This window comes from Suncus etruscus, chromosome 2 (assembly GCF_024139225.1).
Source record: "Suncus etruscus isolate mSunEtr1 chromosome 2, mSunEtr1.pri.cur, whole genome shotgun sequence".
NCBI classification, from domain to species: Eukaryota; Metazoa; Chordata; class Mammalia; order Eulipotyphla; family Soricidae; genus Suncus; species Suncus etruscus.
Window position 1 is genome coordinate 93,418,878 of NC_064849.1, and position 26,439 is coordinate 93,445,316.

Consider the following 26,439-nt stretch of genomic DNA (forward strand, 5'->3'; position numbering starts at 1 on the left):
CACTCATATGGGATGCCCGTGATGGAACCCAGGCCAAGTGTGCCTCATGCAAGGCCCTTCCTGCTGTGCTATCACTGCCCGAAAGCATCTTGCTTGCAGTATCTTAGGGTTTCCAGGGAAGGCTCTGTGAAGTCTTTGTTACCATGTTCTGAGCCTCTCTCTGAGTCTTGGAGAAACTGCCTTCATTCTTGGTCTTTGCAGTCAGGATCTAAAGCAATCTACCTTCACAGAGACTCCCATTGCTTTACATGTTTTTAATCCACTTCACCTCCAACTTGATCTTGTTCACGCTATTCCACAACTGCACACACTTTTCAGAGATTTGATTCCCAGGGGTCTTCTCCTTCCCTCCTCTGAAGGCTGCTTGCCCTCCACTGGCCTGGAAGGCTCTCCACACACACACTAATCCCAGCAGCCCTAAAGGTTCACGCCTAAGTCCTGGGACTGATTTTCTGTCTCCAGAAAATCTCTCACCTGGGAGTGTTCAGAGATCCTCTAGGAACATTCTCAGAGGTCACTCGTGAGCAGTGCTTGGGTTGGGTCTGTGCAGAGCTAGGGATAAGCCGAGGGCTCCACACGCAAAGCTACACTCAGTGCTTTGAGCCATGACCCTGGCCTGCCCCACCCCACATTTTTTCTTTTTCTCCTTTTTTGGGGGTGTTGGGCTACAGCAGAAGGTGTTCATGGGTACCTCCTGGCAGGCTCAGGGAACCCTATTGAATGTCAGGAATTAAACCCGAGTTAGCTGCATGCAAGACAAATGTACTATGTACCGTGCTATTGCTCCAGTCCCCATTTTTTTCTTTTGTACTCGCAGGCTCATTCTTACCTCCCCAGCTGTACAAGAACCAGCACAAGTGTTTGTGTATGGGAGGGTGAAATGGGCAAAGATCACTCACTGACAGGAACATCCACTCTGCACTTTCTTCTCTCCCTTATGATAGGTCATAGCCACTTCTGTCCTTGTGCAGGAGGCAAGCAAAGGTGAGCAGAACTTGTCCCCCATCTACTCAGGCTGCCTTGAGTTGGTTTTGTGAGTGAATGGGCACCCGACATCCCTCGACATCCCTCTAGCCCTGCCCTGAATGTTCGGGCTCATCCCTCACCCTTGCTCTGATCTGCCCTCCTCCCCCACAGTAAGGAATGTTCTTTAAACTGTAGTTCATGGGAACCAACCACACACAAAAGGAAAAGCACAAATAATAGGGGTCTTATTTCTGGGGAAGGCCCAGGCTCCCCAGAAGTCTTACATTTCCCAGTGGAGCTCCTCAAAGGTTCACAAAGGCCCAGCTGACCTTCCCAGGGACTTGAGCCAACACTGAAATAAGAGGGAACTTGCAAGACAGGACCCCTGCAGTCTGGCTTGGCAACTTCTACTGTGGTTACTTCAAGCACCAGCCCTAGACAGGCCTTCCCAACAGGCCTAAGAGGGGGTGGCCCCAGGACAGTCCTTGGCTTCTCTGGTGCATGGCACCCATCTCTGCTGCTGTATCAAAGCAGCTCTTGACCTCTGAGTTGTGAACCTTGAGTCAGATCTCCTAGAACTGGAGTGAGAAGGATGCCTGCATGGCTTGGCTCAGTGCATCCAGGCTGTCCAGAGATGAGATTAGCAGCCACTGATGTCAAAGCAGAGGTACCTGCACTCCCTGAAAACGTTCCGTTTCAGCATTTTCCCTGTCAAGCATCCAGCACAGCTTTGCTCTCTGTCATGGGTCCTAAGACCAGAAAGATGTCAGAATTCTGGACTCTGGTTTGCACAAAGCCTTGGGCCTGCAGAGTCAGTCCAGACATGTGTTGGAAGAGCTATGAGGCTTCCCCAGGTCCCTCAACTCTTTTGCAATCCATGAAAGATTCCGTAAGTCAAAGCTTCACAATATGATATAATTAAGAGGTGGCTGATTATTTCATCTGTTACTGATGACTGAGAGGTTTGACCTAGGCACCAAGGAGGTTTTCATCAAGACTCAAAATAGAAAGTTAGTTTGTTTTTTTTTTGGGGGGGGGGGGGAGTCTTTTATTTCACTTTATGAAGAGCTGTTCTTTAAATGTGGTGCCTTCTTCCATCAGAAAAAATAAAGTCAACTTTATTTATTTTTTGAAGGGTTTGGGGGAGAAGGTATTGGACCACAGCTGATGGTGTTCAGTGCTTATGCCTGGCACTGTGGTCAGGGATCAGTCCTCGAAGTGCTCAGGGAACTCTTTATGGTGCCTTAGGAATGAACCCAGGTCAGTTGCATGCAAGGCAAGCACTTAACTGTTATCCTATCTCTCCAATCCTTTTTTTCTTTATTTTTGGGGGGCAAGCCGTTGGGCCACTTCCAGCAGCTCTCTGGAGTTACTCCCGGCTCTGCACCCAGGAATCACTCCTAGCAGGCTTGGGGAACCATACGGGATGCCAGGGATAAAATCCTGGTTGGCCACATGCATGGCAAATACCCTACCTGTGGTGCTATCGCTCTGATCCCTGAGCCTTCTTTCTTTTTCAACCAATTTATAGTTTGTACCTGCTGTTCAAGGCCAAATCTGATGAAATCCTGTTATTCTGAGCTTTGAGGTAATGCCAGTACATGCCCACACGGTGGCGTCTCTGCCTGGCTGCAAGGATGATGACGCTATAGGTCCACTACAGTCTTGTTGACAAACCAGCGCTCAGCCCAGAGGGAAAGAGGCCTCTTTCCACTGCATCCCAGCTAGAAGGCCTTGTGCAACCCCCTCTGGTCTTCTTCCCAGTGCCCTCACAATTTTGCTCCTACTGACCTGTGGCTCAGGGTCCTGCTGTCCCAGGCTGAAACTGTGACTATAGAGGGACATGCTTAGAGAGGTCAGAGAGGGATGGGGACAGTCAGTGCCCACGTATCTGTGATGTGAATTCAGTGAATTGAGTCAGGCCCAGTAGAAGCTGGGCTCTGGATAATCTCGAGTGCAGTGGATCTTCCTCACTCCCGGCTCTTTCTCAGAGATCACTCCTGGCCGGGCTCAGGGAAACATAGGGTGCCAGGGTTTGAACCTGGGTCAGCCATATGCAAGCCCCAGTTTTAGATAAAATAATAGAGATCTTCTTGGTCCAGAAAGTTCATTTTGTTTTATCCTTGACATGATCACGGGGGGGGGGGGGGGGTTGTGTGTGGAATCTGGGCAGACACCAAGGAGGATGTGCTGAGTAAACAGGAACAGTCGTGGGACATTCAAATAGCTTATGGGTCCTGGGCTACCACCCCAGACCTGTGCCTTGTTAATGACGCTTTTGTGCACAAACCCTACCTCACTCTACTCTAGGGTGCCTATTGGTTCCTGTGACCAGGTGGCTGCCTGGGGCCCATGTGTCCAGTCACTGCTGAATCCACATCTCATAACATCACCTGGCTTTGGTTTTGCCGGGTTCTCCTGCCTCACACAGCCTCTCAATGCTGCAGCCATGGGATCCTGCCCTGGGCTTCAGTGCATGCAAGTGGGATCTGGACCAAAATGCTCTCAGGTGGGGCTGGGGGGCAAGGAAGGACCTGTCAGAGAGAAGCTGACCCTGGTGTAAGTGCTGTTGGGAGGTTTTAATGCATGAAACCCAGCTGGTACCAACAGTGTAACTCGTGGTGTCTAAAGTGAAATAATTTTAAAGCACTTCATGTACCAAATAAAGCAAAAGGCTCAGACCCAGATGGGCAAAGAACTCGGAGGAATAAGCAACCACATTTATTTTAGTTAATCTAAAGATAAGTATCTTTTTTTTTTTTTGCTCTAAAAGACACACCTGAGCATAAGACACACATAGTTTTTAGATGAGGAAAACAAGAAAAAATATTTTAATTATTATTTTTATGTATTTTTTATTGAGGCCATTGTGAATTACAAGTCTTTCACAGTTGTATTTCAGGTGTCTAGTGACAGTGAATTAGGGCCATTCCCACCACCAGTGTTGACCTCCCTACACTGTAGTTCCCCACATGCATCCCAAACCTCCACTCCTAGGCCCCTGGACTACTAGTGTAACAAGTCCATTTTATATTTAGCTTGTTATAGTTTGGACCTCTTATTGTCACTGACTGTGGCTTGGGTATTTAGTTCTAACTTCTTTTTCTTTTCTACTCAATGATGTTCCTGAGACCACTTAGCCTCTGAGTCCTATCCACTTCTTTTTTCTGAATTTGTAAAAAGACATAGAATAAATAATGATTCGGCCTAAATACCAAAGTCACAACAGAATCAAGATTTACTACAAATTACATACAAAGGGGACTGGTTACACTAGCAGTTCAGGGGGCAGAGGGGTAAAGTATGGGATGCATGCTGGAAACAGGGGCAAAGAGAGTTCAACATTGATGGTGGGGAATTACCCTTATTCACTGTCACTATGTACCTTAAATATAACTGTAAAAGACTTGTAATACACATGGGTCTCAATAAAAATTATTAAAATAAAAATAAATATGAGACATAAGAAACTGATTTAAATTCTATGGATCTATGGAACAGTGGGAGCCCCTATCTAGAATATAAGTAAAAGAAAAAAGAGGGGGAGGGGCAAGTGTGGCTTTTTGTTTTGTTTTGTTTTGTTTTGTTTTGTTTTGTTTTGCATAGGCACATAAAACGTTGGGGAAATTAGAAAGAAAATTCCTAGGGGTTCAAGAGATAGCACAGCGGTAGGGTGTTTGCCTTGCATGCAGCTGATTCAGGACAAATGGTGGTTGTAATCTCAGCATCCTATGTGGTCTCCCGAGCCTTCCAGGGACAATATCTGAGCACAGAGCCAGAATTAACCCCTGAGTGCGGCTGAGTGTGACCTAAAAACCAAAAACCAAAAAAAATTTTTTTATTTTTCCTAAGAGATACAGGTGTTTCCTTTGGCCTAAGAGAAACAGGGTGTCTCCATCCATGAAGCCTACTGTCAAAAGACCAACTACAAGCTCTGGGCATGTTTGTTGTCCAACCCCAATGTATCTCTTTATGGTCCCAGAAAAAATTCTGCTCAGTTGTGGTTGACAAAGTCAGTCTTCTGTAGTTAGAGATCTTGTTTTTTTGTACAGGTCCTAGGATGAAGCCTAGGATAGTCTTTCTTTATGGTCCCAGGAAAAGTTCTACTTAGTTGTGATTGTTGTAGACAGTCTTTTGTAACTAGAGATATTGGTTTTTGATCCTAGGGTAGAGCATCTTCTGATTTCATCTCACATTTGGATGGTGAGGTAGGGCAACCTGCCCTTAGATCAAATTGTTGCTGTTTCCTCATAAGATACTCTTAAGGTGTCATATGGGCCTACCCTGGAGCAGGTTGGTGCCATGACAAGAAAAAATATTCTAAAACAAATGGTGCAATACGAGATGCCATCAGGAGACAACCAGCCTGTGAGGCCAAAGTATATTTATAATATGCTGGTCCACAGTTGGTTAAACACATTTACCTAATTTTTTTATATCGGAAAATAAAAAAATTTAAATACTCAGGTTTCAACTTCAGGTGGCATTTGCTCCATAAGACACACAGACATTTTCCTTCATCTTTTATTTGGGGGTGGGGGAGTGTATTTTATGGTACAAAAAATATGGTAGTTCTAGTTCTGTCCATTGAAGCATTTGTAACCAGGATGGGAAAACTGAAGGGAAGGAATGAAGAGAGAAGAAATAGAAGAGAAGAAATTAGTGCCTTGATTTGTAAAGCTTGATCTTCCTTTGAAGGAAAGTAGTGATAGGTTCCTCCTGGCTTCCTGCCCATGAACCCCAAAAGCTCAGCTCTGTGCCCAGTGCACCCTGCCTCCAACACAGCTCTTTCCTCCCTGCAGTACAGTCTCTGCCTCAAAAAAAAAAAAAAAAAAAAAAAGTGTCCCGGACCACTTTCACCCAATCCCAGCTGGGCTGAGATATCTTATGACCCTAGCGACAAAGGTTTCCCCGGCAGGGCCAGGATAAGGCTAGCTCATGGTTTGGCACATGAGGGTAGCATGGAGTCTCTACACAGCTGTGTTTCTGGAGGGCCTTAGGACACACCCACTGCTCCCCAGGGGAGCTCTGAGAGTTCAGCCTCAAACTCTCTTCAGAGTCACAAACTCTCTCTCCATGGCCTCAAACTATCTCCAAAGCCTCAAATCTCTCCACGGCCTCAAATCCTTTCCCCACACCCTCAAACCCTCTCTGCAGCCTCAAACTCTTTCTCCAGAGCCCCCAATACTCTCTCCACAGCCTTAAATTTTCTCCTCAGCCTCAAGCCTTCCCTCTACAGACTCAAACCTCCCTACAGCCCCAAACCCTCTCCACAGCCTCAAACTCTTTCTCCATGGCCTCAACCTCTCTTTACAGCCTCAAACTCTCTTCACAACCTCAAATATTTTCTATAGCCTCAAACTCTCTTGCCAGAGACACAAGCTCTTTCTCCACATCATCAAATTGTCTCCGCAGCCTCAGACTTTCTCTTCAAAGCCTCAAACCCTCTCCACCGACAACAGCTTGTCCCAGGACATGGACACTACAAAGAAAATAACCACCCACAGGCTGGGCAGATCTTGGGCACTTTGCATACGACAAGATTCTTTATGGTCCAACCATCCACCTACATGTGCCAACCAATAGGCACCTTTTGTAAGTGGAGGGGTATCCTGACTTGCAGTAGGGCACTCGCTTAGGTAGAGGTAAGAATGTCATGGGGAATGCTCCTTCAGGCTCTGGACATGCCAAGAACACCAGTCCTCTGGAGTCCACCAGAACATAAAACCTTTCCCACAAGGTACCTCTCAGCATGTGAGTTCATCCCCAGGGCTGAAGGTGGCTCTCACATGATGAAGGAATTAAATCATCCCAAGTTCTGTGTAGCAGCTGTGACTTGAAGCATCCACTCACCCTACATGGTTTAACTCTGTGTCCAAACAGCTGGCAAGGAGCTCTCCCTGCCAAAACAGTCTCCCAGCACAAAAACGGGGCATTGTAGAAAGGATCAGAATTATGGGAGTCCATGGAAGCATTCTGGGAGGGATAGAAGACACTGTGTGCCAGCAACCAGACCTGGATTTCCTTCAGTCTCAGACAGATGAAATAAACCCCAATTCAGGAGATTTGCCTTCCAGCTTTGCCTCTTCCAGGAAAAGGCATAAATCCCAGCCAGGTAAAGTCTCTGGTCCTGTGTGTACATGAAAACGTGCAATAAAAGTGATCAAAAGGCTTGATGTGAGACTCAAACAACAGCAATCTTGGAACAGTGCCTGGTGAGGAGGCAGCTGGGCAGGGTGAAGGGGACACTGGGGAGGCAGCTTGGCACTGGTGGACACTGGAGTGGGAACATGATCCTGGTTGGCACTGGGCTTCTTCTCTGCAGTTCGGCTCCCAGATGGCTCCCTTGGCATCACCTACCCTACTGGCAAGGCCCTAGATCTTAGGTGTTGGATTTGGGTGATGCCAGGTGATTTAGGACTGAACTCAGCAGAGCAAGTGGAAGGGATATGATGGGGGAAGCTCTGTTCTCCCCAAATTTTCCTCCAACCCTGCTGTGGGGTGGTTCAGAGCTGCAGAGCAGGATGCTACCAGTTGACGGAGTATGGGCAGTGTAGTGGCTGATGCAGGAACAGTCCCTGGATCACTGGTGGATGGGGCAGGAGAATGGGCAATAGCCCAGATGTGTCTTGCTGGCCAGAATTAGTGGTGCAGGGTGCAACCAAGCCGACAAAGCCTGGGTGCTGCTCAGAGACTAGGAGACACAAGGTGGTAACCGTGAAGGGAGCAAACCTGAGCTCACCTGGTCCTTTCCTGAGTTCATCTGGTCCTTTCTGCCTGGCAGTGGTAAGGCCAGGGGGTAGGCAGCCACCAGGAGCATCTAAGAGCAGAAGAGGGGAGTCTGCAGGTGGGCGAAGGGCACAGCTACTGGCAATCCTCCCAGCTCCTTCTTGTAATGTTCTTCCTTCCTTTCTTCTTCTTTCCTTTTTCTTCCTTTTGTCTTACTTCCTTTCTATCTTCCTTCTATCTCCCTTCCTTCTTCCTTTATTCCTTCCAGCAGTTCGCTCTTTCTCTTTCTTTCTTTCTTTCTTTCTTTCTTTCTTTCTTTCTTTCTTTCTTTCTTTCTTTCTTTCTTTCTTTCTTTCTTTCTTTTCTTTCTTTCTTTCTTTTTTCTTTCTTTCTTTCTTTCTTTCTCTTCCTTCCTTCCTTCCTTCTTTCTTTCTTTCTTTCTCTTTCTTTCTTTTTTTCTTTCTTCTTTCTTTCTTTCCTCTTTCTTTTTTCTTTCTTTCTTCTTTCTTCTTTCTTTCTTTCCTCTTCTTTTTATTTCTTTCTTTCTTTCTCTTCCTTCCTTCCTTCCTTCCTTCTTTCTTTCTTTCTTTCTTTCTTTCTTTCTTTCTTTCTTTCTTTCTTTCTTTCTTTCTTTCTTCTTCTCTCCTTCCTCCCTCACTTAATTTCTTTCATCCTCCTTCCCTCCCTCCCTCCCTCCCTCCCTCCCTTCCTCCCTCCCTCCCTCCCTTCCTTCCTTCCTTCCTTCCTTCCTTCCTTCCTTCCTTCCTTCCTTCCTTCCTTCCTTCCTTCCTTCCTTCCTTCCTACCGTAGGTGTGCAGAGCAACTGCCTCCCAGAATCTATCCTCATGGCTGCTCACAGCAGATTCCCCTCTGACAGCCATGCAGCAGGTGACCTGAACAAATCTGGGGTTCTGAGGCTAACCCTCCCTTGCTGCTCCTCCTGGTCATATAATTTCCCTCTGGAATGTTTGCACAGGAGTCCAGGCTGGGCATCCCTTTCATCCCAAGTGGTCCAGAAATGTGTTTGGCCTCCTCTGTGACCTATCCACTTCTAGTGGCTGCACCTGCTCTATGAAACAGGTGTGTCTTCCCAGGCTGCAGCCAAGCACAGGTGTCTCTGTCCCTCAGCAGGGGCCAGGTACACCACAGTTTTGTTCGAACACAGAGTTCACCAGCTCCAAACCAAAACTATAAACAAGTCTTCCCCTTCACCCCAACAGACATTGCTTTCTAGGGTGTCAACCTCCTGTAGATCCAGCCCCTATGAGCCCAAGCCCTCTCCGGTTAAGTTCAGATGTTCATGAAAGTTCTTAAAAATCTTCATCAAACCAAGTTTGGTTCTTCATTTTAGATTCCTCAGAGCCAGCTGTGGAATTCTCTTGCCTTGACAGACCTCCCCAGAAGTGCTCCTGGTTCTGAGAGTGACTATATTTCATTGCCCTCCCAGGCTCCCTTAGCAGATAGTGAGTGATATTTTGTCATGAGCTGGCATTAAGGCATGTTTTCAACCTCCAGAGGAAGCTTGTCCATTGGCACAGAGAGCAGAACTCATGGTCCCAAGAGAGATTGGTACTATGCAGTGACCAGGTTCCTTGAGAATTTTCTTTGAAGAGTGTAGGGGCCCAGTTGCTGATGAGGGCTTACTTCAGCCAGTTTAGCAGCACCACCATGTCTAGGCAAACTCCCCTTCCCCTGCTGCCCTGAGAAACCAGACATAAAATTTCACACCCATCATTCACAAATATCACACTTGAAAAGAGACAGTTCTTGGGGCCAGAGTGATATTGCAATGGTAGGCTGTTTGCCTTGCATGTGACTGACCCAGAGAAGACCTGGGTTCGATCCATGATGTCCCATATGGTTCCCCAGGAGTAACCCCCGAGTATCACCAGTGTGGCCCCAAATCCAAAATAATAAATAGAGACAGTTTTTTGCCCATTAAAAGACCTTGGTTGGCATTATAATGCCCATCAAGCAATGGAATACCTCCCTTGGCTTTCGTTCTCAGTGCCAGTCACACTGGATTTATGTATAGAGGTTCTCACTGGACACAACACCCCCCACTTATGTAAGTTTTATAAATCTCTGCCCTCCCTGTAATATCCTGGGGGCTGTAGAGTTGAGAAATACAAAGGGCACCTCAACTGACCAGATTAGGGGGTCTCATATTCTGGCTCCCTTTTTTAGATAGTCATGGTATTCTTTGGGAGGGTTGTAAAAACCATAGAAAACACAGCAGGCAGCCCTAACTCTGTCCATGCATGCCTAAATTCAACTCTGTCGACCCGTGCCCAAATTCCACTGCCAGTTCATCCACCAACTATCTTCCCTGAAGCCTCCTCACTTGGCCACACTCTCCTCTACCTAACTCTGAAACTTTCTAGTAGGCTGTAGAACCTCCTTCTCCTGTTAGTAATCATTTCTCCAGTGTCCATACAGTCCTGGGGTATATCCCCCACATGAAGAATCAAGAGCAGGCAGGATGCAAGTGGTACAACATAAAATTTATTATAAAACTCCAGCAAATATAAATATCCAGGGGATTGCTGCAGGGGGAGGCAGGAGAGAAAAGTAAAACCAACAGGACAGCATGGAAAGAGAAGAGCCTGCCTTGGGGCAGTCACTAGACACCACGCCACCTTCTGAACAGGGTGTTGTTCCTGTTTCTGGAAGCATTTCTCAGGCACCCCCAAACACAAACACAAGGGAAAGCAGGTATGTGAGTGGCAACCTCTCTTGCTTGAGGACAGCAAGGTTTCAGGGTGGCAGGAAGAGGTTAACTGTCCCTGTCCTGTTGTTGAACCCAGGACAACATTGGAAGATAAACTTCAACAGGAATCTGGCCTCGAAATAAGTGGAAAGGGACAAGGTAACAGGACAAAGGACACCCCTAGCACCTGACATTGAAAGAAGCAGAGCACCTTAGCGAGGCTGACTTTCCCCCTTCCTTGAGGCAGAGCCAACCCCCAGAATTGAGTTCAGTTCCTCCCGGAAGGGCCCTGAGAGATAGCCTTGGTCCTTGTAGGGAAAAGCTCTTGAGTGCAAAGGGGAGACCCAGGAGCTGGTTCTGGCACTTGGTTGGCCAGCTGTCCAAGCCCTAGTGGGTGAGTGAGGCCTATTTCTTGTGTCTCTGGGTTCTTCTTTCTACAACGCATTGCACATGTGGGTCAACAGTGAATGCAGCAGCCTTTCAGCCATGATTGGGCAGGTTCACAAATTCTGCTTCTCTTCTCCAGAGCAGCCTGGCCCAAGGGTGTGTGCTCCAACTTTGGGACACCTGAATAGAGATGTATCCAGGAGCCTGGCAGAGTTTCTTCCTCAGTTGTGCACGCTGATGGCTGGGGATTCACAGATCCTTTGGGCTGAAGAGGTGTTTCCTATGTGTAGGCAGCACTGTGCTCACACAATAGATTTAGAGCAGGTCCAGCAGCACTGCTGGCCATAGAACTGATGGGCACACATGCCGTGCTGGGGCACCAGTGGGCACCAAGGGAAGAGGTCTTTGCAGAAGGTATCTGAAAGAGCCAGCCCCAAGTTAGTTGGCATCTCCTAGCCACTGTGTCTAGTCCCTCTGGCAGATGGAACTTGGTGACTCTCTGCTCGGAAGACCCCAGCAGAAGCCTTCTGGACCCTGTGGAACTATGGATGTGGCTGTTCCAAAGGCTCCTCTGGAAGGTGCCTGTGGGACTGAAGTTGGCCTTTATGGCAGCCACACACCTAACCCTGAGACCCAGAGGCCTTTCCTGGTCTTGGCTGTCTACTCTGATTCCCCAGCACAGCAAATTATTCTTTCTTCCCCACCTTCTGCCAAGAAACACCCTACAGGTAGTGGATTCTGCTAAGGGTTCAGGGTTGCCCAAAGGGTGGCCTTGCGGGCTTCTCTGACAAGTTTGACTTCACAAGTGCTTCTTTGAACACAGCAGCATGTAGCTGAGGTAGGAAAGAAATTTTGCTCTCTAGAAGCCAAACCGAAGCCAGAAAGGCCCATGGATGAATTTGGAGGGCGGGGAGAAGAGAGGGAGGGAACACTCAGGGCCAAGAGGAAACTGGAGGAGAAGGGAAGGGAGCACTTAGCCAAAAGGATGCTGAAGGAGGAGGGGCAGCCAGGAGTTCTCAGCTCTGGGGATCCCAGGCCAGCAGCACCCACTCCTAAGACACACCCCCAGGGGACTCTAAAAACTTGGACCCACAGCAGGACTCACTTGTCCTCTCAGCCACTGGGCAGAAGTGCGTGTTGCAGGCTATCGAGGCTGCAGGCTTGGACAGGAGACAGTTGGGGGCTGGCTGGCCACCCTGCAGACACTGCACAGACCGACTTCGCACACCACCCCCGCAACTGGCCGAGCACTGTGGGAAGATGGAGGAGTCAGTCATATTAGCTACTACCCCCACACCCATGTCCAGATGTTCCCTCTGCCCTAGCACCGGACAGTCTTTTTCTTGTAGGCTACATGGGAGGTGGGTCTGGAATGTTCTGGAATGAGGGTTGTTCTGATGAACTGTAGGAAAGAGGGACACATGTGGGGATGGGGGGGCATGGGGGACTAGCCTGGAAGTGGCACCTGAGTACCACCCCTCGAGTGTCTCTTGCGAGGCCCTGATGGGGACAGTTTGCCAAGTGTCCCCCACAATCTCTAAGGACCAATCTTTAAGCCCCGCCTGCACTGTTTGGGGTACTGGAGCAAGTGAGACCCAGCTTAGCTCTGAGCGTCTTTGGTAAGCATCAGCAACCCCAGAGAAGAAGGAAGTGAGGGTCCCCCTGTCAGCTGGTGGGGGACACTCACACAACTGCACAACACTCAAGGGGTTCCTCTGGGACCAGCTGCAGGCAGGAAATGGTACAGGAGCCCTTGAGATGCACAGTGAGGGATCACATAAAAAGGTGAGAAAGGGGTGAGGGAGGGCATGAGCTACTCCAGGGGGTCAGAGGCTGAAGACTTGCATAGCTAGCTGGGAGAGCCCAGTGGGGTGCAGATAAAGCAGGAGTGGGGCATGCTCAGACTTGTGGGGCAGGTTTCTCGACAGTCTCTTATTGTCTGCAGAAACCCATCCACTGCTTTCTCTGAAACCAGAGTCATGGAATCCTTCTGCTTCCCTCCAACCCTGCTGCAGATGGCACACTGAGTCACATATCCCAGGGCCCCCTGAATGGAGGGATGAATGAATGGGCAGACAGGCAGAGGGATGGATGGATAGATGGATAGACAGATGGATGGATAGACGAATGACAGATGGACTGATAGAAGGATGGATGGACAGCTGATTGGAAGGACCACAGTCCACGATCCTGGACATCTCTGTGTGGGACAAAAGTTTCTTACTTCTCTTTTGGTGAAGGACACAGGGTCTCTCAGAAAGAATCGAGTAAACTAGACACTGGCTTGAGCCCGGCAGGGTTGCTCAGAGACAAAAGGGTGGACAGGCATAGGCCCCGCCCTTCTCTCCAAACCCAGTCTAGGAAATATTGTGGGCAAATCAGTTCCTAGATGTGAAGGCAGCAAACAGGGACCAGGGTGTGTGGTCAGGTGCCCGCCAGGTCACTGGCTCTCGGGCTGGGCTGCACAGCCTGATGATGCATGTTCTCAGGCCCCCGGACCACTCTCTATCTCAGAACTGGTATGCAGCTCCTGATGTGACTCAGAATGAGAGCATAGAACTGTAAATAGCTCAGCTTCCCCCACCCATGAAGGGGGTGGTGCAGGTCACCCTCACAGCCAGGGCTGGGCCGAGCCTTCCTTGGGTCTGCTGTTCTGCTGGGTGAGAAAGCCCAGGTCAGCCACTGCCTTCCCAGTATAATGGATACGGGACAATGGATGCAGGTTCTGGGACTGTGATTTGTGATGGTGGATCCCTTTGATCTCTGGTGGGTAAAGGAGTCAAGGAGTGGGTAAGTACCTCTAAAGCCACACCTACCTGCCTGGCATGGGTGCCCCTCAATACAAATAATGCAAACCACAGTGAGTGTCTAAAGGAGAGAGAGAGAGAGAGAGAGAGAGAGAGAGAGAGAGAGAGAGAGAGAGAGAGAGAGAGAGAGAGAGAGAGAGAGAGAGAGAGAGAGAGAGAGAGAGAGAGAGAGAGAGAGAGAGAGAGAGAGACTATCCCAGGGGCAGACAGAAGGGAACACTGGAAGGAAACTGGGGACATTGGTGGCAGAGGGGCAGGAAGCAGTGGCAGTGTGCCCTGGTGAAGGTGCAGCATATTGCACGACAGAAACTCTCATAAATTTTGTCTGTGTGAAAAAAAGCTAACTACACTATTAACAACCTTCCAAACACAGTGTTTAAATTAAGTAATCAAAACAATAAAAACAACAACAACAAAGCCACACATTGTTCTATTGCTGACACTTTGGAAAAGTTTCCAAGTACTTTTCTCAGTCACTTACACCCAGTTCACTTTACCAATACACATTATGTCTCATTTGCTGTAAGTGACATTCCTGAGAGAAATTACTCCCCCCACCACCCCAGCCTGTGCAAGGAACTGTCATCATCTGCTCCTCCAGGACCATCTTATCCTGGATCAACTGAGTCTGCAGCAACCACATCCTACAACAGATGGTTACTCTGCCCTTCCTAGGACAGTCCTAGGCTACTGTGGACTCTGGGGGTAGAAAAGCTTCCCAAAAAGTCACTGTCCCAGCAGCACTCACTCTCATATCCCTGCACTCTGGGACTTGGCTCAGAGTCTGCACTGCCCCAACCTGGCCCAGTCTGTGGGGCTCAGAGACCGCATGTCCACCTGTCCTTCTACCCTCATCAAAGTCCATTGACCTCCCTCGTGCCCCCCATAGTCTGAAGGTCAGAAGCTTCCTCCTCCTACAAGGTGTAGACAAGGATCCAGTCACCCTATTAGTGAGCATGCAGGGCACTCAGCCTCTACAGGGCATCCTGCACAGCTCAGAGGAGAGGTCCTGGCATCCCCAGGCTCAGTGCACTCAGACTTGTGCATCAAGGCAGCAGGAACAGGAGGGAGAGGGGGACAGAGGGCAGAGCGGCTTCAGAGAAACCGGGGAACAGAGAGGGGGACACCAGAAATACTGAATGTTATGATGATGGGGAGGGAGCCTCTGGACACCGGGATTAGGGGCTAGGGGCTAGGTTAATCCTGCTGCCCTCACAGCACTGGGCAGGCTCTACGCCTGTTCTGAAGTGGATGCCCACTTCTCCCATCTGTGCTCTGAGTTCCAGACCCCACATCACCTCTGTACCCCAACCATATACATTCTGAGTTGTACCCAAATTAATTATTAAGCTTAACTTTGCACCCAGCAGAGGCCCTGAATGATGTATTATTTTTAGAGACCATGGAAAGCCATAACTATAGTAGTAGCAAAGGGGACCTTCAGGACTTGGGTGTGGGTTAGGGGACACAGACACTCCCCTGAGACACCACAGTCTTACCTGAGACCAGGGTGAGGTGTGCCAGGTGGCCAGCAGGGGCCCCGCATCCTGGGGAGGTGGAGGACAAGGGCCTGTGCTGCAAGCCCGGCCCAGCTCCAGGGCAGGGGGCACCAGGTGCCAGCAATGCTTGGGTGGCAGCTCACGGTACTGCCCGGACACCTGCTTCTCGGCACACCAGAGCACTCGTTGCTGTGAGCCCAAAGCACAGGATGAAGAGCACTGGAGGGAGAGCGAGGCAGGTGTGACCATGGGGCTGGGGTGCAGACAGCTTCCCCTGAGTGAGTGAAGGAGTGGAACAGAGAAAGAGTGAGAGTGAGAAAAGCAAGAGTGAGTAAAAGTGAGAGAGCGAAAGTGAGACTGAAAGCCATTCTGCCAGCCTGATTGGGTACCTGGGCTAATAGGACAGACACTGCACTGCCAGTTCAGAGGGAAGAGTGCATGTATATGTGTGCCTGGGTACAACTGTCCTTTGTGTCACGAATGTGTGTCTGTCAGTGTGTGTCCATGCTCATCCTGAAAGGGACTGACTCTTCACAGTGTGGTAGAGGCTGGGAGTGGGAGTGAGGGGTCTGGGGAGCATCAGCTGCTGGAAGTGGGGTCATGGGAGCATTTCATGGCAGGGAGTAGGTTCCAAGAACACACAACTGCTGAGAGAGGGAGTATAGGGAACATTGAGCTTCTGAGAGTGGAGATCAGGGGAGCACCCGGCTGCTGGGAGTCAGGCTTCAGGGATCATCCCGCTGCTGAGAGTGAGAGATCCACCCTTATCCACCTCAGCGGACCAGCATGTGCGCTGTCCTGGAATTGGGTCTGAAAATGGCCCTGCCCTTCTCCCCTCACCCCCTCACGGAAGCTGCCTGTCAGGGCCAGGAGTTCCCAGCACTCCAGGACTAGTGGTCCATACGCAAAGACTCTTCTCCCGACTCTGCTCAGAGGACAACCCTGGAGGAAGCTGCAGGGTGTGACTCCAAAGGAAATGTGGAGGAGATGCCTGAGCAGTGCTCAGTGAATAGCAGTGGCTGGGCTGCAGTCTCAGGAAGGGGTCGAGGGGGAGAAGGGAGAGAAGGAAGCAGGGACACCAGGTGCACAGGACAGCCTGAAGCAGTGGGGGACTAAGGTGGCTGGTTTCTGTCTGGGTTCTGACTACTGAGCTGGGCCAGCTACGCCTACCTGTGACCTCCTTCTATCCTGGACTAGCCCCACCTTCTACCTGGGACTAGAATCACCTCCCACCTGGATCAGACCCACCTTTTACCTGGGACCAGCCCTGTGTCCTACCTAAGACTAGTCAAGTCTCCTACCTGGAACCAGCCCCACCTTCTACCTGGGACCAGCCCCGCCTCCTACCTGGGACTAGCCCAATACCCTTGGGACCTGCCAGCATCTCACCTGAGACCAGGCCGACACCAGCCACTGCAACTTCTTCGGCTTGATGCAACGCCTGCGCAGACAAGGCTCGTGGGTGCTGGGTTTGGGCTTTGGGGCACAGAGGGACTCAGACAGCACCAGGTCCTTGGCTGCGGGGTCGCTGCTCCTGCAAGCCACGCTCCGATTTTTCAGACCCTTCCCGCAGATTCGCGAGCACTGTGCAGGAGAGGGCGGTCAGCTCCCGCTGGGAAGGCTCTGGATGGGCTCCGCGCACTAGGCCTAGACAGTGGGCGTGTTCCAGGAGGCCCCTGGCAACTCTCAGGCCGGTCCTCTTACCTCTGTCCAGGGCCCAGTGCTCCAGGTGGGCGGGCAGCTGCGCACTTGACAGGCCTGTCTGCGGGAGGGCACGGGCAGCGGGCACAGGCCCTCAGGGAGCCAAAGGGCGCGGTGCTGGGCCTGGCGCACACACTGCACGGGGCGGCTCTGGGTGCCTCGGCCACAAGTCAGGCTGCAGGAGCTCCAGTTCCCCAGAGACCAGCTGTTGGGGGGACACAGGGAGGTGCGGGTCAGGCCTCTGTATCCCGCTGCCACGCTGCTGCCTATGGCCATGGGTCCATCCCGACCCTGTCCTGCAGCCCAGCCTCCACCTGAAGAGCCTCCTGCAACCAGCCAATGAGACTGGACTAATAGCCAGGCCCTGTGTCCCGTGTCCCCAGACAGCCCCCTCACAGACACCCACGACCCAAGCAAAGTCCAGATGTAGAGCTTCTCAGGATGTGTCCTCAAAAGGGAGAGAAAGAAGGGGGTGGAGTGAGAGAGCATAAAAGCGAGCTAGAGGAAAGATAGAGGGAGGGAGGGAAAGACACAGAGAAAGAGCAAGCAAGGTAGAGAGAAGAGAGATGAGAGGAGAGAGAAAGAGCAAAAGAGCGGGAGAGGAGGAGAGAGAGAAAGGGAGGGAACAAGAGAAAGAAGAGAGAGGTGTCTTCCATAGAGGCAAGGGGAGAGGGAGAGAGGGAAACTGGGAACATCGTCGGTGGTGGGAAATGTGCACTGATAAAGGGCGTTGACATGGACATGTATGACTGAAACTCAATCATGAAACAAGTTTGTGACTGAGTATCTCATGGTGATTCCAGTAAAAAATTAATTTTATTTAAAAAATAACTGTAGCAAGTCAGCCCCTGAAGAGGTTGACTGATGGAGGGATGGAGGATGAGGTCTTTCCCTTCCAGCTCGGAGCACGCGTCTGCCACCCTGTCTAGCCAACGGCTTTATTCGGTGGACAAGACTGAAGTCCAAAGACTCAGCTTCAGTTTCAGCCAAAAAGCCCTGGCCTTCCACAGACTCTTGTTTTTATCCACCAGAATCAGGTACCACCCAATGGTGGGATCAGATACCAACCAATGGTGGAAGCAGAATCAGGTACTACCCTAGGGTGGGGTCAGAATGCCAGGTCACACCCTAGGGTAGGGCACAATCACCAATCAGTTTAGGGTGAGTAACATAGTAATCCCCTAAAATATTTACATACACAACAAATAACCATTTAAAAAATAATTGTGAAGGTCACCAAAGTTATAAACAAGATATTGTATGAGAAAAAGTGCTTGTTCAAATAAAGGTATTTTCAAAAATAAATTAAAAACTACTCTTTTGGGGGGAGTGGAACTTGGCCACACCCAACAGTACTCAGGGATGACTCTTAGCTCTGTGATCAGGAATCACACCTGGCCATGTCGGGGGACCTTACATCGTGCCCAGGCTTGGTCATGGAGATAGTAGTGAATTGGTTGCACTGTGTGCAAAGGTCCCTCTTCTCCAGCCTTCACCTAGCAGCAAGAGCTGTTCCCAGTGGGCGTGAGGCCTTACTTTTTGCCTTCGGGGACAATTCCATAGGCTGTTGGTCAGATTATGTTCCAGCATACAGCTGCTCCCTAACCCTGCCTGCTGGTCTTATCTCGTGTCACCCTGATCCACCATACCTCCAAACAACAACAACAACAATAGCAAACACCTTCCCCCCACTTTTTTTTTGCAACATACAGACTTCATTAACAAACTGCCACAGAACAATAACAGTAATTAGAAGCCAGTTTTATAAGGTTTGTTAAGGACTAACTCTGAAATGTGTTCGCTATCACTGTATGAAGAGTTTGTTAAAACGACAGTGAAGCAAAATCAGGCTAAGGATGTGGTTTAACTATAGCTCCTCCCCCAGCCATACCCCCAAACAACAAAAAAAGAAAATTAAGTCAGTACATAGATGATAAACAACAGGAACTCTCCAAATTAGTGTCTAAACACAACATTTTAAAGAAAATAACACCATGTTGCTTCAAGGATAATTTATTAATGTAAGAGTGAGCATTGCATATTACTGTGTATCAGCACATCCCCCTTTCTATATATCCATACATCTTTTGTTTTTGTTTGTTTGTTGTTGTTTTTGTTTTTGTTTTTGAGTCACACCCAGCAGTGTTCTGGAGTTACTTTTGGCTCTGCGCTCAGAGATCACTCCTGGCAGGTTCAGGGGATCATATGGGATGCTGGGAATTGAACCCAGATTGTCCTGTGTTGCCAGTGTGCAAGGCAAATGCCCTTCCACTGTGCTATTGCTTTGGCCCCTACATCTTGAACATCATTGATTTCAATAACAAAATCCATTTCTAGGGTCATAGAAATAGTATAGTGGATAAGGGATTTGTCTTGTACACAGTCAACCAGGTTCAATCCCTAGACTATATATATTTCCTTGGGTACTAACAGGATTGGTCCTTGAGCCTGGAGCCAGGAATAAGCTCTGAGTACATCCAGTGAAACCCCTTTCCTTGGGGGCAAATATGCCATGTGGACCAAACATCAGGAATGTTTGACTCAGATCCTAAATTACTACTGCTGTGAAACTGTCCAGCCCAACACAGAACACTCATTTCTTCCTGTCCCAGCTCCTGAGAGTGACTTCATGCACATAGATTATTCCAGTCATTCCAAATACCCCATGAATCAATTCTCCATTTTCCTTCTCACAAGATACACAGAATCACATAGTCTCTCTCACACACATGCACACATAATCCCTCACACCCACCAAAACATAGCCTCTCACATACACTCACTCGTAGTTCTTCACACACTCATTCACCATACACATAGCCTCCAAACTCAGTTCTCCTATTCACACAGGACACACACACAGAGTCTCTAACACACATTCACACACTCCTAAATATCCACACATAATACCATATACATGGCCACAAGCTCATAGAGATACACACTTGTTCACATGCCACACAAAGCTTCCCCCACACTTACTCATACCTCACACAACCCTCATACCCTCACACACCCTCAGGCACACACACACACACATACACACACACACACATATTTGTCCATGGTCAAAACCAAGGAAAGCAGAGAGAAGAGGGAGCCTCTGGGTTACAACTAAAGAGAGACCCAGTGACTGGGACAGAGCAGTCCGGCCACCAGGACACGGGTGAGGAGGATCAGCAGTTTCCAGATTAGGGACATGTACTGGACAGAGAATGGTGTAGGGACAATTCTGCCCATCGTACTCAAAGAGAGTAGATGGCGAGGGACAGGAGTCAGACACCAGTCATGGCATCAAGGCATGAGTGACACTGTGCCTGGGTGAGGAGTGAGTCTGCTCACTGAGGAGGGACCTGCAGTGCCTACTTACAGTCCACAATAAACCCCAAATTCTAATCTGCTGTTTGTATGCAAATCTTTCCCACACTGGCCAACTCTATGAGCTCAGGACTAAACCCACTTCCACACACCAGGACAAAATATGAGAGAAAGGGCCCAGAGGTGGAGGAGCAATGAAGAGCAGGAAGCAGCTCCCCAAGACCCCCCCACATTCCCAGGGTTTTTGCCCTGACCTGAATCTCCTGAGCACCCCTGATCGGCAGCTCAAGGCTGCTCCCCCAGGAAGTGGTGAGCAAACACGGGGAAGTCTTTAGATATGAGGGTCCTAGGTTCTAGGACCTGCAATGCTCCTTACCTGGGAGGACAGGGGGACACCCTGCAGGGCACCATGCCTGTCAAGGGCCGCAGTGCGGGGTTGCAGAAGGACATGTTCACGGGAACCCTCAGGTCTCGGTAGCAGTGTTCTCGTGTGGTCTGGTATCCTGTGCAAGGGAAACTGAGTCAAGAGGCTGCTCGGGGTGAGCCATGTTATCAGCCTCCACTTGTAGCTTTCTTGGACTTGGCTGAGTCCAGGCCTTGGGACCCTGTAAAAACCCTTTCTACCAGCCCTCAAGATATGCAAGCAGGAGCATCCTTGTCACTAGGGCCCTCGAAACCATCACTGTTTCCAATAAGCCCCGCCCAGCATGAATCCCAGCTGTGCTGTGGCCCTGGGGCTTTGCTTTCTCCACCAAGGCATGCAGCATCTGAGTCCAGAGCTGGCTAACTCCCTCATCTCCCAGGCACCCCAGAACCAGGCATCCCAGATAGAGGGAGTGGATGGTCCTTGCAGACACCCAGAGGTGCCCAGGGGTGACTCAATTTGAACCACATCAGGCATTTGGGGGGACATCTTTGTCTGACCTGAAAGCTAACCCAACCCAGAGCTGGAAATTACTTACCCCCTCCACAGGACACAGAACATTCAGATCGGACGAGGACCCATGAATAGCTGGGCTGGGCATGAGGTTTTCCTCCTGCTGACCGGGGCACTGAGTACTCCCAGCCAATGCCTGGATTTCGGCCCTGAACTAACAGCTGCCGGAAGAGGAAAAAAGAGGAAAATACAGAGGGGGAGGAGATAGACAGGACAATAAAATGACAAAAGAATAGCAGCCAGGATTCATCACTAAGTCACCTGTGGGATTACGGGATTTGTCTGTTTCTACCTCAATCATTTCTGCATTGTTACTCATTGGATGGAATGTAGAGAGAGCCTTAGCCAGGTATGAAAACAGGATGATCCCACCTTTCAGGTGTGATGCTTTCCCTCAGATAAAAGGCTTGGTTGGAAAGGAATAAAGCTTTTTTGCCCTTTTGTTTTCCAAGCTCCAGGAAGTGGCCTGGAGTGTTGGCCAGCTAATGGGACCATATGGTAACATGGAGAACTCTTCCAAAACCATTTCTCATTACGTATGTGTGTGTGTGTTTGTGTGTGTGAGAGAGAGAATTATTTTCCAGACCACATTCTGACTCCAGACCCATGTCTAACAGTGTTCCAGGGTTAGAATCCAAGAAATTAATTCAATAGTCACCCACTGGCCATGTCACTCACTGTCCATATTATCTACTGTCCACATCACTCACTGCTCATGATACTCACTGTCCATGCTGTCAAACTCCCATGAGCTTTCTAATCAGGAGCGAACCCTTGACTTGAACCAAACATTCTAGAACATTATGGTAGTGTGGTTGTTTGTACCAGACATGCTTGAAAATATTGACTTCTGAAGAAGGACCTTTGCAAACTCAAAAATTTTGGTTATTTGCCCCGGATTCTGTGATTGTGCACTCAGTCTTCTCTCTCTGTGAAAACTGTTACTGAGAGCACTGCCTTCTTTCTAGAAAGTTCTGTCAGCCCAAATCCCTTCTGAGACTGGTGCTGGGGACTGAAGCTTCCATTATTCATTCCCAAAGTGAGGCCTATCATGGGTGAGGCTGCTGTCAGTTAAGGCCCTGGCTTGTTTGTCCAGATTTGATGCCTAGTCACAGAAGAGACACAAGTCAACTCACTCACACTTGAACGCAGCTCTTAAATGATGTGCTGAAGATGACCTGGGGCATAAGGCTGCCTCTGGGCCTCAGTGTTGTCCTCATCAGGAACAGCTGCCCCTTCACCCTCTACATCCCACTCTATCCCTACCTCTCTCTTGGAGCATCAATACTAATAGCCAGAAAGAATGAGGCAAGCTTTGAGGATAGCACAAGGGCGTGATGGCTGGAAGAGATAGAAGGCAGACTTCCGAAGATATGATGGGAGGGAGACAGGGAGCAGCTGGGAGTATACACAGTCAGCTGTGGGCTGATAGGCACCTTTTGAAGGTGCCCAAACACTTCTTTACCTGTGCACAGACATAAGAGTCAAGAGCACTTTACTGAGTACTTGTACTCAGACCCAGAGCTGAGGGTGCTGATGTCACAGGGAGGAAAGAGAAGGAGAAAAGAAGGGCCAGACCCATGATAGATCATCTTATATACCCACATTTGCATATTTAATTTGACTGACTGTCCTCCGGGCTATATTTGCATAAAGGCATATGAGTTCATCTTATAAACCCTTAGAAGAACATGTGTTATCTGATTGGTCACCCACTCTTGTTTGCATATGCAACTAAACTAGTTGTCCCGATTGGATAGTCACAAAGGGTATACAACCAATCGGGTAGCAGAAACAACTTAAAGGCTGTATATATGTATATATATATATATGTATGTATATGTATATTTATATGTATATAAACTCAGGTCACCTGCTGCTGATGTTGTTACTAACTGGGGTTGGTGGGGAGAAGAAGGCAAAACAGAGCTGCAAGTGGTAAAAGGAGAGCAGAGAAGGACAAGGGACAATCATTAGGGTTGCTCATTAGGACATGGGGCTTCGTCTTTCGTCTTACAGGTGCAGCCTGTAAAGATTTACCTACATGAGCTGTTAAATTCTGAGCTTTCTTACAAAATCCCTGTGGTGGTCAGCTGATCTTACATGCCAGCCACAAGAGCCCAGAGCAGACTGTACCTTGCCTGTTTTCCTTAGAGCTCACAAGAAGAAAATTGTTTGCACAGAGGAAGTGTAAGAAAATGGCTTGTATGGAGGAAGTAGCTTGCCTCAAGGAAATGGCATGTACTGAGAAAGGCCAGAAATCAGCACTAGTTGAAAAACATGTGCACATATAATTTTTCCTTATGCACATATAATTTTGTAAACTTGGAATCAGAATATTATCCAAGCAACTCACTGCTGTTCTATGTGTACACTAACAGGCTTTGCCTCTAATACACTGATTGCAAGGGCCAGAGCAATGCAAGAGCCATGAACCTGCAAAGACACTCCCAGACCATGGGGCAGACACTCACCTCCACAATCAGTGTTTCATTGGTAGGTCCTGGGGCTTTCAAGCTCTCCCGCTCCTTGTCAGACCTCCTGTACTCGAAGGTAGTGCCTGAAAACTTGTAGCAACCAGGCCAGTCCACTGCCCACTGTCCATTAAGGTGATACCGATAGAGGGCATTGCGCACAGCAAGGTAGGAGCTGGATGCATTCACTTCATGGACTCGGATGTTCCGAGCACCTGCTGGGATTGTGAGCACTGTGTAATACTCTGGGATGGAAGGAATGGGAGGAAGAGGGTGTGGTGAGTGAGTCACCCAGAGCACATTCAGTGGACCCCCAAACCTGAACTCAGAAGCCAGCCTTTGGATGCCAGAGATGATCTATCTTGGTTATCAGCCATATCGGGGCAAAGTATATGGTAAATTTTTTTGTTTTTGTTTTTGGGCCACACCTGGTGGTGCTGCTCATTGGTTACTCCTGGCTCTGTGCTCAGAAATCACTCCTGACAAGCTCTTGGGACATATAGGATGCCAGAGATCAAATCTGGTTGCCTGTATGCAAAACAAATGCCCTGCCCACTGTGCTACTGCTCCAGCTCCGGCTCCAGTACTTGGTAAGTTTTTTGATTCCAAGACTTCTAGTTCACATCCCTTATCAACTATTGCCTGTTAAATCTAAATTTTGAGGGGGGAGGGGAAAATCCAGCGCTGCTCTGGGACTCTGAGCCTCCTCCACTTCCCCTCCAAAATTCCCATCTCCATCTCCCCAATTCGCCCGGACTCGCTTTCACACTCACTGTGCTTGGGGAGCTGTTTGATGTAGAGACCCTTGTGGGTGACGCACTCTGAGTTATTTCCTTTGCAAATGCCACAAGAGTCTTCCACAGCATCTGACCCCAGTACATTGTCACAGCCCACTTTCTGGGGCCCCAGAAGTCAGAGAGCATTCATGGAAGAGAAGACAAGACGTGCCAGGTCATACATCAGTTGTGAGAAGTCACTACCTCCCTATTCCAAGTGAGAAGTGGCCAGAGGAGGTTAGCGAAGCTCCCTTGGGTGCCCAGCAGCAGCACAGCCTGGTCAATAGGCTGCTTCTGAGATCAGCTCAGTGGAGGAAGCCAGGCATGTGTCTCTCTCTGCTGCAACACTTTTGCAGATGAGCCCCAGGGGATGGATGTCAGTGTGCGAGGCAGGAGAATGAGGAGGATTCTGAGCTACATCCTGCCAACCTGGGGCCCCACTGAAAAAGGCTGCTTGGTTCCAGAATCAGCAGCAGTGCAGCTACAGAGATGTGCCATGAGCACAAGGAAATAGATTTGGTTGGGAATTATGTGAAAGGAGCAAGTTTGTGGACTGAAACTAAAGATCCTTATCTTCTTCCTTCGTTCTCTCCTTTCTTTTCCTTCCTTCCTTCCTTCCTTCCTTCCTTCCTTCCTTCCTTCCTTCCTTCCTTCCTTCCTTCCTTCCTTCCTTCCTTCCTTCCTCCCTCCCTCCCTCCCTCCCTCCCTCCCTCCCTCCCTCCCTCCCTCCCTCCCTTCCTTCCTTCCTTCCTTCCTTCCTTCCTTCCTTCCTTCCTTCCTTCCTTCCTTCCTTCCTTCCTTCCTTCCTTCCTCCTTCCTTTCTCCTTCCTTCCTTCCTTCCTCCCTCCCTCCCTCCCTCCCTTTCTCCTTCCTTCCTTCCTTCCTCCTTCCTTTCTCCTTCCTTCCTTCCTTCCTTCCTTCCTCCCTCCCTCCCTCCCTCCCTCCCCCCCCTCTCTCTCTCTCTTTCTTTCTTTCTTTCTTTCTTTCTTTCTTTCTTTCTTTCTTTCTTTCTTTCTTTCTTTCTTTCTTTCTTTCTTTCTTTCTTTCTTTCTTTCTTTCTTTCTTTCTTTCTTTCTTTCTTTCTTTCTCCTTCCTTCATTTCTTCCTTCCTTTCTTGTCTTGGGGGGCCGTATGGGAGGCCAGGGGTTTGAACCCGGCTCAAATGCATACTAGGCAAATGCCCTCTCAGCTGTGCTATCACTCAGGTTCCAATACTCTTCTAACTCATCATTTCAAGCCTCCTCCAAGGGCCCTGCAACCCCACCCCATCCCAATTCTCCAGCTAGAGGGAACCATCTCAATCCTCCTCTGCCCCATCTCCCCACACTTCATTGAAACCCACACACCATGTCCCCTAAGACATTCTCCAACCCTTCTCACCCCCACAGGCTGGTGCATGCTTCGGAAGGGCTGCAGATTGCACCTTAGCTTCCTAGAGCCCCTAATGCCAGCTGCCTGGGGAGGTTGGTGAGTGAAGGAACAGTCATCATTACCTCACATCTACCATCCACACAAACATTCCGGCTATTCTCTGAGCAAGGGGTCCCGTCTTGGACTTGATTTGATAAGGAAAAGAAGAAATCAAATCCTTCTGCAATGCAGTAGAGTTTGCATAAGTCCTGATCTTGAAAAGAAACACACACACAAACACAAATAAGAAAGGCATGTAAGCTCTGGTGGTGAGCTTGCTCTCACTTTGACTTTTTATTATTTTGCTCATTAAATAATTCCCCAAAATAATACATTACAGAGATATTTTTCATGGCCACTTCACACTACTTTGTTTTTCCCTGTAATTTTAATGAGATTCAAACTCCACTGTGAATGCCCTCTCCAACATATCCTTTTTTTTCTTCCCTCCAACATGTCTTTTTTTGCTTTGAGTTCTTTACATGAAGGCTGGCTCAGAAATATTCAATAAATATTTGCAGATTCCAAATACAACCCAACTATCCAACTCTTCACTGTATAGCTAACTCATCTTGTGGAAATGCAAATAGTTAGTAGCATTTTGTAATCAGAGATAAAATTCTTATAAAGATCAATTGATAAAAAATGAAAGAATTATCACCTTTCTAAATGGCCTATGCATTTGGTAAACTATATAATAATACAAAACTGATAAAGATCACATT

At 48.9% G+C, this 26,439-nt stretch overlaps 1 protein-coding gene across 1 annotated transcript in view; it reads right to left on the reverse strand.

Moving 5' to 3' along the window:
- Nucleotides 1–11,094: 11,094 nt before the first annotated feature.
- The window catches only part of ADAMTS16 (ADAM metallopeptidase with thrombospondin type 1 motif 16), a 57,278-nt gene continuing 41,933 nt past the window's right edge, over nucleotides 11,095–26,439 (reverse strand). Inside the window, exons 14-23 of the mRNA XM_049769027.1 lie at nucleotides 25,798–25,928; nucleotides 24,302–24,425; nucleotides 23,529–23,773; nucleotides 21,080–21,215; nucleotides 20,494–20,620; nucleotides 16,803–17,004; nucleotides 16,488–16,682; nucleotides 15,099–15,317; nucleotides 11,898–12,042; nucleotides 11,095–11,210 (exon numbers count right to left, since the gene is read on the reverse strand). Coding sequence (XP_049624984.1) covers nucleotides 11,095–11,210; nucleotides 11,898–12,042; nucleotides 15,099–15,317; nucleotides 16,488–16,682; nucleotides 16,803–17,004; nucleotides 20,494–20,620; nucleotides 21,080–21,215; nucleotides 23,529–23,773; nucleotides 24,302–24,425; nucleotides 25,798–25,928 — 1,640 coding nt within the window. The remainder of the gene's footprint in view (nucleotides 11,211–11,897; nucleotides 12,043–15,098; nucleotides 15,318–16,487; nucleotides 16,683–16,802; nucleotides 17,005–20,493; nucleotides 20,621–21,079; nucleotides 21,216–23,528; nucleotides 23,774–24,301; nucleotides 24,426–25,797; nucleotides 25,929–26,439) is intronic.